The following is a 14,197-nucleotide window of genomic DNA, read 5'->3' as shown; positions in this document are numbered from 1 at the left end:
TGGCCATTACATCTGCAAGACATGCATCAGAAATTCTGGTCCTTTCCTCCCAATCTCTGTATCTGATTTTTCATAAAGACAGTTTCCTTGCATACCAACCCATCCTTTCTGCCTAAAGTTGTTTCAAAGATCAATCAGGCCATACATTTGCCTGTTTTCTTTACTAACGTGAACAACAAAGATGAATGTGTTCTACATTTGTTAGATGTCCATAGGCAGTTATGTTTCTGTTTGCATAGGACTAAAGATTTTCAGAAAGCAAGTCTGTTTCTCCTTTGCAGGCCCTAGGAAGGGCCTGCCAGTATCTAAAGTTACCTTAGCAAATGGCTCTCTGATCGCATTTCTTACATATACACCACACAAGGTATAGTCCTTCCAAACCTGTTCAAGCTCACTTAACCAAGGTCACAGCCACTTCTGCAGTTTTCCAGGCTAATGGCTCCACAGACACAATTTGTGCAGTGGCCACATGGGTTAATCATCTTAACTTTATCATTCATTACAAGTTGGATTTGGTCTCCAGGGGAAGAGTCTCCTTTGGTTTGATGGTTCTGAGAGACCTCTTCCACCAAGTCCGCCCGGGATGAAGGTAGTTGGGGACTCTGTCCCATTTGTGAGGATGAGATGAAAAATTGACCATCAGGTAAAGAAGTTATGACTCGCCATAATGTTCCATCTGTATTATTGATTATTCATCTCTCCTCATATCCCCTCCCTCCAGGCCCCCTACATTTGGTTTCTGGTAGGATGGGAAACATAATACATGCCACCTTTATTTTATCTGTACACCAGAAGTGGGCTCCTTACAATCTTTGCATATAAATTTCCTTACCTTTCTTTCTGGGGGTAATCCTAGCAAACAAGATCTGAGGTAAGAGGTGCATTGTGGATAAGGGGAGGTTTCCAAAAAATTTTGGTTGCTACGAGCTTAGTAACAGCCAAGTTGGATCTGATGGATCGGATCTGGACCTATATGTGAGGAAAAATGAAAAATCAACAGTACAGATGGAACGTTATGGTGAGTACGTAGTTTTTCCTGAGAAGCGAACAATATAAAAAAGTTATCATACTTCTATATCCCTATTTGAATTGTAACCTCTCCCCAGACTGTCTATATTTGCTACCTTTGGCTTGTTTTCATGTTGCTCCTAAACTATGATATTCTGTTATCTTCAAAGCTGTGGCCATTACTTGACTCTCTACTTCTGTATTCTCTCACCTTTGGTGAATTGCATCTGCATCTTCCTGTTTCCTGCTTTTACAAACGAGAGTATTGGAAATTATAAAGTCCTATGTTCTGTCATATTTTAATTTCATGCAAGTCGTTTTGTATTTATGGGAGATATCTGTATCTGAGGTAATGATTGCTTTTTCTCTTAAAAGTGTTACTACCTACAGATGTCATTGGCTTGCTTCTGTTTTTGCATTACTTTTTGCTATTTTTTTATGTGAAGTGATTCATCTCACTGTAAATAAATTGGTTAATATGATTTGATTTGTTTTTGGAATTAGCGAGATCTGTTTAGAGTTGGCTAACAGTTTTGAACAAGGTACATGTGTAGAAATGCATGTAATGTAAATTTGTATTGAATATTAGTGTGTGTGATAGTAGCTATGTTTGCATTTCATTGTATGTTTTGTATTCCCCTAAAAAGCCACTTATTCTTTAAGATAAATTGGAGGTTCACAGTCTTGCCTGAAGAGGAGTCAGCTTAGTAGATCTCATGCAATTTTGTGCATTACTTTTGCTACTTTGAAACCCTGAAATGTAGCTGACTTTACGAAGGAAGATTTCATATTTGTTCAGTTTTTAAATTGTGCAGGAGAAAAGTAGCTTGATCAAGCCATCTTTGTTTACTTTGCTTGCTTTCCAGGCAGCACTCTGCGCAGTCCATGTTATTAGAAAGGTACCTGAGCTTATGGAAATGTTCTTACCAGCCACAAAAAACTTACTGAATGAAAAGAATCATGGTAAGAAGCTGCAGACATTTATATTTTCTCCTGACTGTAGTACCAGAAATGGAAATGTTTTTGTTTAGTGTTGTAGTTTGAATTTGTTTAGTTTTGTATATTCCATTTGTTTTTTTAAACTGGTAGGTGAACTGGACCACATGGACCCTTATGGCCCTTTTTCAGTTGCAACTTACAAATAAGACAACAGTAACACAGAAATTAAGTAATATTAGGCATAACTTGTAAGGCAGTGCATATTCATGTTGTAGGTTATAAACCTAGTTACTTAGGTTATTTGCATACATTTTCTAGCAGCCTTAACCCCCAGCCTGTGTAGATGTTGTGCAACATTAAGACTTTAGAAAAAGTTAACGCCAGCTGCATAGTTGCACTTGCATAGGAACTTGGGAGTAATACCAGGCAAATGATTGAGGACCTTAAGATGCTTAGCCAAATGCTCTTGTGTATTGTTGGTGTTTGGTCTGTTTCTTAACATTGTTCCTCAGGGTTTTTGCTCCCCTTTGGCCAAAAAAAAAGTGCTCTGAAGCATTTTGCTCTCCGGTTATCCTTTTTATGGAGACTGCCTGAGCTCCTAACAGTTGGAGCACTTGGAAGGCGCTCTTAGCTTTGCAAAGTTGTCCGGTTGCAATGGAAGGTAGGGCTGATATAGCTTAGGCTGGAGCAAAAGTGATCAATTAGAACATATGGTGTTATGGTAAGTTTAACTTGCACATCTGTGCTTTATTTATAAGAGTATTCCAAAATATTTCAGAATATATTACAGGGAGTTATAAGAGAGAGGGTGAAGTTAAAGAATGTAAGATGTTAATTATAGTGAAAGAAGCAGTAGATAGTACAGTGAGGGGAAAAGGTTAAGGGGGGTTAGTTGCATGTGAAGCAGTGAAAGCATTTAACAGTGCATGTCATTGGCAGATGTGGATGGTATCCAAAGCTTTGGAAGTCTTGTCCGATAGTTGTGTATGCGCCACATTGTCAAAGGAAAAAAGAAAGGTTAATTATGTGAATTGTCATGGGTCTTGGTGAATGGATGGATGGAAAGAAGAGTTAAAGCCTGTATAAGAGTAAAGCGGGGGTACCCTTTAAGTATGTGTTTGATGAATACTATGGCGGTGATGTGTGGGAATGAAATGAGAAATAAGGAATGGATGAAATTATCTTTGTCTTACATGTGATTTAGTGAGGATAGTAAGAAATTGGATGAAATTCAAGAAAATAGGATTGTACTTGAATAAAGAAAAAAAAGTAAAGGTTATGGTGAGTTGGTGGAGAATGGGTGTTGGTGGTGATTTCTTTATCTATGAGATGTGTGTTGGGTTGAAGTTTAGAACTGATAAAATACTTGTTTTTGTGGAGGTAATACAATGAGAAGGATGTTAACTGCCAGGAGGAGTCCAGAAGAAAGCCACCAGAATATATTTATTTTTGGGGGGATGAAAGGGAAAAGGGATATGACCAGAGACTTGAGGTGCTAGAGCTTCTCTTAATATAGAGAAGTAGAAATGGAGGAGTATGATTTGAATATGCTAGATCATGCCAGAGAGAAAGAGCAGGTCATAGGTTTATAGGTAGGTACTAGGCTATCGGACCAAGGGCCTACGTAAGCCTAGCCAACAAGGTTCCCTGGCATATGCCACCCAAAAAAGTTATTTTCCTGTGCCACTGTCGCGCAGAGACACAGAAGTGTTCCCCGGGGTGCATTTCCTATTTCCCATCCACTCATCAAGATTTTTCTTGAGTGCTAATGAAGAACTTTGCTTGACCTAGATGGGTAGCCTGTTCCAGAGTATGGGAAGTCTCTGGGACAGGAATCTATCCCTCCAGCATGTCCTGTTTATTGTGGTGACAAGGTTTAGGTCCCTAAAGCGTGTAGCTCTGAGGGATTGGGATTTCTTTAGGTGTAACATGTCCAACAGCTCTGGGTTTTGACATAGCTTTATATGTTGGGCAGAGATCACCTCAGAGTAGGCAATATGCTACGGAATAAAGCTGGATTTTTTTGAAGCGGTTAGTGTAGGGCATTTGTTTGAGGCTAGTAATCCTCTTTGTGAGTCATCCTGAACAGCAGGGACTGGGCAGGGTAAACTTAGGCACAAGCAGCAAGATCATAGGGCTTGACGTCTCCCTAGGTCTTTCAAAGGGTCTGTATTAGAACATCGAAGTTTCACAACTTCGAATGTTCTAATATCGACCCGTTATCAGAGAACGCTGAAAATATTGAAGCTACAGATAACCAAATTTTTTTCCTAGGGAAAGAATTCTGTTGTCTGTTTCTGTTGCTTTGGTATTTTCAGCACTGTGGTAGAAAGTTATGGGTCGGGTTCAGGTAAGTGTACGATTGAGCGCGGGTTAGGTTAGTTAGGGTTAGGGTGCGGGTTAGGTATGTGTGCGATTGTGTGGACGTGAGGGTTAGGACGGGTTAGGTGAGTTAGGGTTAGGGAGCGGGTTAGGTATGTGTGCGATTGTGTGGACGTGAGGGTTAGGGTGGGTTAGGTGAGTTAGGGTTAGGGCGCGGGTCAGGTAAGTGTGCGATTGTGTGGATGTGAGGGTTAGGGTGGGGTAGATGAGTTAGGGCGCGGGTGAGGTGAGTGTGCGATAGTGACGGACCCTTAGGGTTAGGGTTAAGGTAAGTGGATAGTGGCGTATGTATAGTTTAGTGTAGGGTTAGGTGTAAGGTTTTAGGTGTATGTGTGTGGATTGCCATTTGTTTGGTGTGCTTGTGTTGTGTGTATGTGTTTTGGAACAGTGAATTTATTCCCTAGGAAAAAATTTGCTGTTTCGTATGTTCGATGTTTTCAGCTTTCGCTGAATAGGGGTCAATATTAGAACATTTGAAGTTTTGAAACTTCAATGTTCTTAATATAGACCCCCTTTCAAAGTACTTGTTCATGGAGAAGGTTGTAAATGAGGGGTTTTATAGTGTATGGATGAGGTGGAGAATAGGTGAAAGGAAGGATACAGCTTTGTCGAAACAAAGATACTTTTTAGATGCACCTTACTTACCTGAGCACTATGCTTGTTCATAAATTAATTTTTATCACTGCACCCTGACTGTCATGGAAACTCAAGTGACACTGTTGTTCTGAATGGCAGGCAGGCTCAGCATACAGTGTTACCCATCCCCTTGTCCTTTCTGTTAAAACTTAAGTGCATTTTGCAATGGTAAAAATTGCATTTGAGTCTCTCACTGTAGATAAATATCTAGTAGAATGAGTCCACAGTCTGAAATTTCACACCAAAAATAAGTCACAGGGATGATTTTCCTAACCCTCTGTGAATGTCTTAATTGTGGTATTGAGTTAGTGTTTTTGAAATTTCATATTTACAACTTGGTATTATGGACTCCTGTGAAATACTGCAAGAACCACTGCAGCCATATTATTCCTAATAAATGGGATTTAGATACATGCAGAGGTATCACCATCTGACAAGATTTCCAGAGCTTTGGATATTTCCGGAGTAAAGTGTCCTTCAAATCAGCTAGCAGCTGGATCAAAGAACAGCCTTTCCCATTCACTTCTCAGTGGTGAGAGACAAGTTATCCTCATCAAGTATGCATATGAGTATTGCCCTAGGTAGGAGAACATGTATGACTCTCTGAAACACCTGTCGTATACCAGCTTGCTGAAAAGTAACATGTGGACGTCCTTGGGGAGAATATATCTAACGAAAAACTTGAACAGGAAAAAAAAATGATGGGAGTCTGTACTGCAGCAAGATGTCCTTCAAGGATGCATCTGCAGTCATCACATATGGGTTGTCCTGCCTCAGGCAGCCCTTCGGTCGGCCGGATTCCAAAGTCCGGGTCCGGCGTCGGCTGATGTCGCCCCTTCCCCGACGTCAGAGCGTCCGGAGTATAAAAGCGCCAGCCGACGCCATCTTCCCCAGTCTTTCTTGCTGAAGCAGAAGCAGTTCGCAAGTGCCGGTCGGCCAGCTCCTGTAATTCAGCTATCCGAAGACTTCAAAAGCCAAGTACCCCGTTGGGGACTCTTTCTTGCCTCAGCCGATGTCAGATAAAGTTAATAATTGTTTAACTTGTGGGAAACAAATACCTCATAAGGATTTCCACTCTTACTGCCTCCCCTGCTTAGGCCCAGACCACGACATCTCGGCCTGTTCAGCCTGTGCTTCCTTCAACCGACGCACTCTTAGACGTCGGTCGGAGTTCGCAGAGGATTTTTTTGGGGCTAGTTTTTCGTATAAAATGCCGTTGGAGACCCCGACTTCACATTTAACTAAGAAACGGAAAGACAAGGACCGACACACGCGGGCCGCGGTTTCGGCTGAAACCACGGCTAGGCCTACCGCGAGTGTCTCGGTCTCGGCTGATACCGAGTCCTTGGTACTTCCGAACCCTGAAACCGTACAACCGACAACCTCGGCCCCAGAGGCACCTGCCGAGTCGGTTATTGAATTGCCTTCAGAACCTGGTGTCTTGGAAGCTTCCGACACCATTCCACTAGACAAAGCTACACCAGCACGTGGTGCAGCCAGGCCTCCTGCATCCATGTCCATTAAGGCCTTCACCAGGCCTAAAGCTGCTAAACACACTAAAGCTATGCCTCCTAGGGTTATTCCTCAGGGACCCTCTTCTAGTTCCCAGATCCTAACTTTGGCAGAGGACCTTATCTCTTTAATCAGGGGCTCTCAGCCCCATCCGGACAGGGGCTCTCAACCCCCTCTAGACAAAAGGCCCAGGGTGGACCCCCCCTGATCCCCACTCCTCAGAGGAGGCCTCTGATCACTCGGAATACCAGGAGGAGGCTTTTTCGGCCTACGAGGATTCGGATGCAGAGGAACCTATCCTCTCAGCCTCCCCTCCTGAAGAGCTTTCCTTCGGGGAGACCCTTCACTCTATGAGAGAGCATTTCAAATGGCAGGGCCAGGAAAATTCTGATTCCAGGAAAAGACTAAGAACTTTTTTACATTTACCTCAGCATAGACCTTTGGCTATTCCTCCTGTTTTAAATGTCATTGATGATGTGTACTCTGACTCTAGTATAACCCCTGACACTCTGCCTCCGGCTCCTGTTAAACCCGATAGGTATTACAGGGTCCCGGACTCGCATAATTTTCTTTACAAGGCCCACTCTGCTGATCCTGAAACTATTTCCCAGGGCCCTAAAGGGGTTGCAGCTGCTACTACTAAGTACCCACTCCCCTCGGCAAAGGAGTCCAGGGCTTTAGAGAGATGGGGTAAAAAAGTGTATACTTCTGCCACTCTTTCTATGAGGGCATTAAATTGTCAATTTCATATGATACAGTACCAAGAGTATTTGTTAGAAGAAATGCATAAGAAACTGTCTTCTACTGTACCCCTTGATCGCAAATCCCTTCAGGATCTGGTACATAACTCCCAGCAGGTTAGCAACCATTTCTTGCAGTGTGGTTATGATGCATTGGAAGCTTCATGTAGGTCAGCAATGACAGGTGTAGTCATACGTAGGCATGTTTGGCTGAAGGAACAATCTCTGCCAGACCATGTTAAAGCTAAGCTTCTGGATGCTCCACTGGAAAAGCAAAAGTTATTTGGTTCCGCTGCTCAAGAGGTCCTAAAGAAATTTGAGGAAAAGGCGAAATCTGTACAAACAGTTAAGGATTTTCTTTAAGTCCAACCACCAAGATTCAGCAGAAATTGGCCTTCCAAGAATTGGTCCTTTCCGGACACAGAAAGATTTCAGAGAGGCAGGAACAGGCGTGCCAGAGGTAGAGGGCAAGCTAGGGGCTCCTACAGAGGCCGTCAATGGCAGCCTCCAAACCAGACAGGCAGTGCAGGACCTACAACTGCTGCACAAGGACAAGCTCAATGACTTTGCTTTGACTACGCCAACCAAGGCTCAATTAGAAGCACCTTTAGGCAGAAAGCTTTCTTTATTCTCAAAAAATTGGCACAGCATTACAAGAGACAAATGGATACTGCAAATAATAGACAACGGATACAGGTTCCATTTTCACACATTGCCAAAAAGAAAAGGCATGCCAGGTCTGCCACCAAATCCAAGGGCAGAGGCTTTGAAACAAATCTCAAACTTAATACAAATGAAAGCTATAGAAAAAGTTCCTCTTTCAGAACAAGGCCAAGGATTTTATTCCAGACTATTCCTTGTTCCAAGAAAAGAAAATCAATGGAGACCAATTCTCAACTTGTCCGCACTGAATACTTATCTCATTGTGCCAAAATTCAAAATGCTGACTCTACAGCAACTCCTTCCCATGCTGGGCAAGGGGTCTTGGCTGGTGACTCTAGACCTCAAGGAGGCATACCTGCATGTCCCTATCAGACAAAGCTGCAGAAGACACCTCCGATTTCTTGCAGGGTCAGAGCATTATCAATTCTCAGCATTGCCCTTTGGCTTATCTACTGCGCCCAGAGAATTCCCGAAATGCCTGGCATCAGTAATGGCACACTGCAGACTTCAGGGGATTCAAATATACCCATATCTGGATGACTGCCTTATACAAGCGGACAACCAACAAACGTTGGTAAAGGACTTAAATTATGCCATCAACCTTCTGCAGGCGTTGGGATATACAGTCAACATGCACAAATCAAGACTTGTTCCATCCCAAAGAATAACCTTTCTGGGTGCGGATCTAGACACAACCACCCAAATGGCTTATCTCACAGAAGAAAAACAAAGACAACTACCGGATTACTTCAAGAATCTGACAAGACAAACTCAGCTGACTGCAAGGAAAATCCTGCAGGCCCTGGGTTACATGGCATCCTGTATTCTTTTGATTCCACAAGCAAGGCTGCATATGAGAAAGCTACAGTGGTACCCAAGGAGTTTATGGACTCAGCACAGTCACAGTTTAGAAACTTTGATCCCACTCATTCCATGCCTTCAAAAGGAATTTCTGTGGTGGGCTCAGGCCAGCCAGTCCAACAGGGGGTTGTCCTTCACAAAGCCAAAAACCACCCAAACTATTAAAAGGACACTTCAGACCTAGGTTGGGGAGCACACATGGAGGGCAGAGGTATCCAAGGACAGTGGTCACAAAAGGAGCTACGCATGCACATAAATCAAAAAGAAATGCTAGCAGTGATACATGCAGTCGAGGCCTTCAAACTTTTTCTGCATCAAGGCCACCTACTAATAAGGACAGACAACACCACAGTTATGTGGTACATAAACAAGCAAGGAGGCACCCATTCCTACCCTCTTTGCAGACTGGCAATGAACCTATGGGATCTTTCCTTGAAACTCAATATACAGCTGCAAGCTCAGTTTGTGCCAGGGAAAGACAATACACTGGCGGACAGCTTAAGCAGAAATATCATGGATGCCCATGAATGGATGCTGCACCCAGACATCTTTCTACAGATAACACAATCATGGGGGAGGCCGGACATAGATCTATTTGCCTCCCCCCACAATCATCAACTGAAGAAATTCTGCTCAAGGACATACCACCCACAAGCGTGGAAAGTGGACGCCCTCTCTTTCAGCTGGAGAAATCTAACAGTGTATGCATTTCCACCTCTTCCATTAATGACCAAGGTGTTACTGAAGATCAGGACAGAGCAGCCAAAAGTGATTCTGATAGCTCCGGACTAGCCAAGACAGCACTGGTACCCACTGCTAAAGAGCATGTCACGTACGAAACCATGGCCTCTTCCTCTATGGCCACTTCTACTGACACAGCACAATTACAAAACTCTGCATTCCAACCTGAAAACCTTGCAACTAACAGCCTGGAGAATACCTTGACTCCTCAGGATAAACTATCCCAGAGAGTGAAGGATATTATTATGGAAGCTCGCCACCCTTCCACAAGAAAGGCATATTCAGCAAAATGGAAAAGATTTCTCATTTGGAACACCACAAAGGGCCTAGATGCGACAGTAATGAGCATGGCACATATCCTGGAATATTTGGCAGAAATGTTCCACAATGGTCTGTCTTATTCTTCCATTAAAATTCATGCTTCAGGAATTTTAGCACAGTACAATACTGATCCACCTGTCTTCTCTCATCCTCTCCTAAGACAGTTTCTAAGAGGAATCAAAACATCAAACCTCCAAGGAAACCACCTCTACCTGCTTGGGACCTTAACTTCGTGTTGAAAAACTAACGCTGCCTCCATTTGAACCAGCAGCGTCTGCAGATCTACAGTACCTTTCATGGAAGACTGCCTTCCTTCTGGCCATAACCTCAGCAAGGAGAGTTTCGGAGTTGCAGACCCTGATGGCAGTACAGCCATTCATTATTTTTCATCAGGACAGAGTTTCATTGAGAACCAATGCTACATTTATGTCAAAAGTGGTATCCAGGGTTTCTTTGAACCAATCTATTCACTTGCCTACCTTCTTTCCAAATCCACAAAACAAGGGGGAGAAACTTCTGCACACCCTGGACATACACAGACAGTTGCGCTACTACTTGGACAGAACTAAAGGTTACAGAAAAGCTGACCAGCTGTTGGTAGCATATGCTGCTGGTACACAAGGAAAAGCAATTTCCAAACAGACAATTTCAAAATGGATAGGAAATTGCATTCGCTTTTGTTACTCCTTTCATGGAAAGACTGTACCAGCTAACATTAGACCTCATTCCACGAGAGCCACAGCCACCTCCACAGCCTTCTTAAGAGGGGTGGCTACCAAGGACATTTTAGAAGCTGCCACATGGAGCTCCGTGCATACATTTGCCAAGCATTACAATTTACCTTTATATTCCAGATCCAGAGCAGGCTTTGCTATGGCTGTCCTGCAGGGTATTTTAGCTACACCATCCTTTTCTTAGTTCCTCCACCCCCAGATTGGCTGTGGTACTCTACCCATATGTGATGACTGCAGATGCATCCTTGAAGGACATAGTACAGTTTTGTACCTACCATAAATGTAGATGTCCGATAGGTATGCATCTGCAGTCAGGTTTACCCTCCCTCCTTCCCCTCTGTGGTATTTCTTGGGTACTTACCCCTCTAATAGCTAACTGGGGGGATCTATTATGGTGTATTTGTTTTTATATATTATTGTGCATGTTTGGATTTTTATTGCATTTCTCCAAATTTAGCCTTCCTGGCATCTGGGGCAAGAAAAACTGAGGAAGATGGCGCCGGCTGACGCTTTTATACCCCAGACGCTCTGACGTCGGGGAAGGGGCGACATCAGCCGACGCCTGACCCAGACTTTGGAATCCGGCCGACCGAAGGGCTGCCTGAGGCAGGACAACCCATATGTGATGACTGCAGATGCATACCTATCGGACATCTACATTTATGGTAGGTACAAAACTGTACTTTTCCATTCGTGTGGGTCCATGAGATTTCTGCTTAGTTCGTCTGTCAGAATATTCAGCTTTCCTGGCAGGAACTGCGCTTGTAGTTGTACTTGATAGCTCAAGGCCGTGTTCCACAATGCCCCTGCTTGTTTATGTCCATGACCGTGGTGTTGTCAGTCTTCATCATTAGTTGTCCTGGATGAAGGTAGTCCTTGAAGGCTGTCAGTGCATTCTGTACAGCTAGCATTTCTTTTTGATTGATATGAAGGTACATTTGATTTGGGCTCCATTTTCCCTGAATGCACTTCCCTGCCAGATGAGCCCACTTATGTATAGTCTGATGCGTATGTATTTAGGGTTTGGGCGGCAGGGGGTGGTGTGAATGGCAGTCCCTTGTTTTGGTGGTAGGCCTCTGCCCACCGTAGGAACTCTAGTTGCAGGCAAGGTATGATGGGAATCATTGTTTCCAGGCTGTGACAATGTTGACTCCATAAACTTTTTAAGTACCACTGAAGTTTCCTCATATGCAGTCTTGCATATGGAATTAGAAGAATGCAGGAGGCCATGAACCGCAAGGCTTGCAGTATTTGTCTTCCAGATAGCAGGGTTTTGTGGCCACCAGTTTGAAGTAAGTCACCAAATGAATTTCTTTTTCTGGCATAAGGAAAGCCATCTGGGCAGTTGTATTCAAGCTTGCACACAGGAATGTAATTTTTTGAGAGGGTACCATTTGTGATTTATTTTCGTTTATGGGTGTACCCTAGACAAGTTAGAATCCTTTTTACAAATACCAGATGTTGTAGAAGAATGGGCCTGGTTTTCTGCCTGAATTAGACAATTGTCCAGGTATGGATATATTTGAATATTTCTTTGCCTGCAAAATGCAGTTACTGGAGCCAGGCACTTTGTAAAGACCCTGGGTGCGGTAGATAAGCCAAAGGGCAGTGCAGAGAACTGATAATGCAAGTAGCCTGCTTTGAAGTGTAGGTATCTTAGGCAAGATTCACTACTTGGGATATGCAGGTAAGCCTCTTTTAAATCTAGAGTTCCCAACCAGGCATCTCTGCCTGGCATAGGAAGTAACTGGTGATGAGTCAGCGTCTTGAATTTTGGAATGTCCAGAAAGGTGTTTAGAGTAGACAGGTCCAGGATTGGACGCCATAAATTCTTTTCTGGGAACCAGAAAAAGTCTGGAATAAAAACCTTGTCCTTTTTCGTCTTCTGGTACTAGTTGAATAAGCCCCCATGTTTGAGGGGTAAGTACTTGTTTCTGAACCTCTGGCCACCTGTTTGGAGTTGGCAATGTGTGGAAATGAAATCTGTATCCCTGGGACACTATATTTAAAACCCATTTGTCCTGGGTTATAAGTTGCCAGTTTTTTTGCATGGAGACCGTTTTTCCCCCAAAGGGGCGGCTAAGAGGTAAGTGCTTGGTAATTTTAAAGGAAAGTCATTGAGACTGTTTACCATAGGGTGGTGTCTTGTTATTTCCAGATTTGGAAGCAGTGGCCCCTCCATTGCTTAGTTCTGAAAGTCCCTTGGGACTGAAACCTGGTGCTTTTGGAATGTCTGGGTTTGGCTTGAGTGGCTCTGGAAGAAACTGGAAAAGACCAGTTCTTAGTAGGCCAGTACCTACTAAATCTTGGAGGTTGTACCTGTAAGAAATCTTTCACAGTTTGCATAGATTTAGCTGCATCTTCCATCTTTTTTAGAACTTCTTCAGCCTTACTACCAAATAGACGGTCCTGCTGCAAAGGAGCATCCAACAGTTTTGCCTTAACATGATCAGGCAGAGATCGCTCCTTAAGCCAAGCATTCATTCTAAGCACAGATTCACTAACAGCAGCCCTGCAAGAGGCCTCCAAAGAATCAAAACTGCATTGCAAAGTATGTTTTCCAACTTGTTCAGCTGAATGCAATAAATCCTGTAATTCCTTATTTTCCACACAGTCAGAAATCAACATAATTTTCTGTTTAAGCAGTCCCATGATATGCTGTTGATATTTTAGCATATGAAATTGACAGTTTGAAGCCCTGATTGCCAAGGTTGCAGAAGTATAAACCTTTTTACTCCATCTATCCAGCGCCCTGGAGTCTCCATCAGAAGAGGTAGGATTTTTAGCAGTAGAAGCCTTAATGCCCTTGGGCCCCTGACAAATAGTTTCAGGAACCGCAACAGGATTTTTGAAAAGGAATTTATGGGACTCAAGAACCCTGTAGTATCTGTCTGGTTTACAAGGGGCCGGAGGCAGGGAATCAGGGGCCATACTGGATTCTGAAAACACATCAACAATGCCTAGTACAGGCGCTATAGCCAAAGGCCTATACTGAGGAAGAAGGAAATCCCTAAGCTTCTTTTTGTATTCAGAAAAATCATGACTTTCCCAGTGGAAATGCTCCCTTAAGGTATGTAAAGTTTCCCCAAAAGAAAAATCCTCAGAGGGAGAAGCAGTAGTAATGGAATCCTCTGCATCAGAGTCCTCATAAGTAGGTATGGACAAATCCAGGTCATTAGAGTCAGAAGAGACAGAGTCCTGTTCTGAGGATTCATAGTCAAGTTCAGGCCTAGGCCTCATAGAAGGGGACGGTTGACTACCCCTGATTAGAGTAATTAAATCTTAAGCCGTTTTGATCATTTGTTTTTTAGGCATAGATCGAGATTTTGGCCTAAATATTGAAGGTGGTGTCTGTTTAATATGTAAGTATTTAGGCTTGAATTCACCCTCAGAAGCCAGTGCCTGCACAGCGGCTTCGGACCCATCCAAGGTAGAGACCTCTGCGGGTTCCATAATTTGAGCATCTCGCGGCATACCGGACTCCGAATGTCTCTAAGTAGAGGCCTGAAAATCAGAAGTAGAGGGTATCTGGGGCTGCAAAGGCACCTCAGAGTACCGGCGAACTGGAGACTGGCTTAGGAGAAGCGTCGTCTGCAGTTTTGGACCTCAACGACCTGTCTGTCTTTTTCTTTGCGTTTTTGGAGTTTGTGTGTGTTTAAT

At 43.4% G+C, this 14,197-nt stretch overlaps 1 protein-coding gene across 1 annotated transcript in view; it reads left to right on the top strand.

Moving 5' to 3' along the window:
- AP1G1 (adaptor related protein complex 1 subunit gamma 1) overlaps nucleotides 1–14,197 on the top strand; it is a 4,036,072-nt gene that overhangs the window by 878,352 nt on the left and 3,143,523 nt on the right. The window contains exon 6 of the mRNA XM_044079548.1: nucleotides 1,875–1,971. Within this exon, the coding sequence (XP_043935483.1) occupies nucleotides 1,875–1,971 (97 nt within the window). The remainder of the gene's footprint in view (nucleotides 1–1,874; nucleotides 1,972–14,197) is intronic.

The sequence above is a fragment of the Protopterus annectens genome, chromosome 8.part0 (genome assembly GCF_019279795.1).
Source record: "Protopterus annectens isolate FY-2018-M chromosome 8.part0, PAN1.0, whole genome shotgun sequence".
Lineage (NCBI taxonomy): Eukaryota > Metazoa > Chordata > Ceratodontiformes > Protopteridae > Protopterus > Protopterus annectens.
This window is presented reverse-complemented; position numbering and strand designations above follow the sequence as displayed.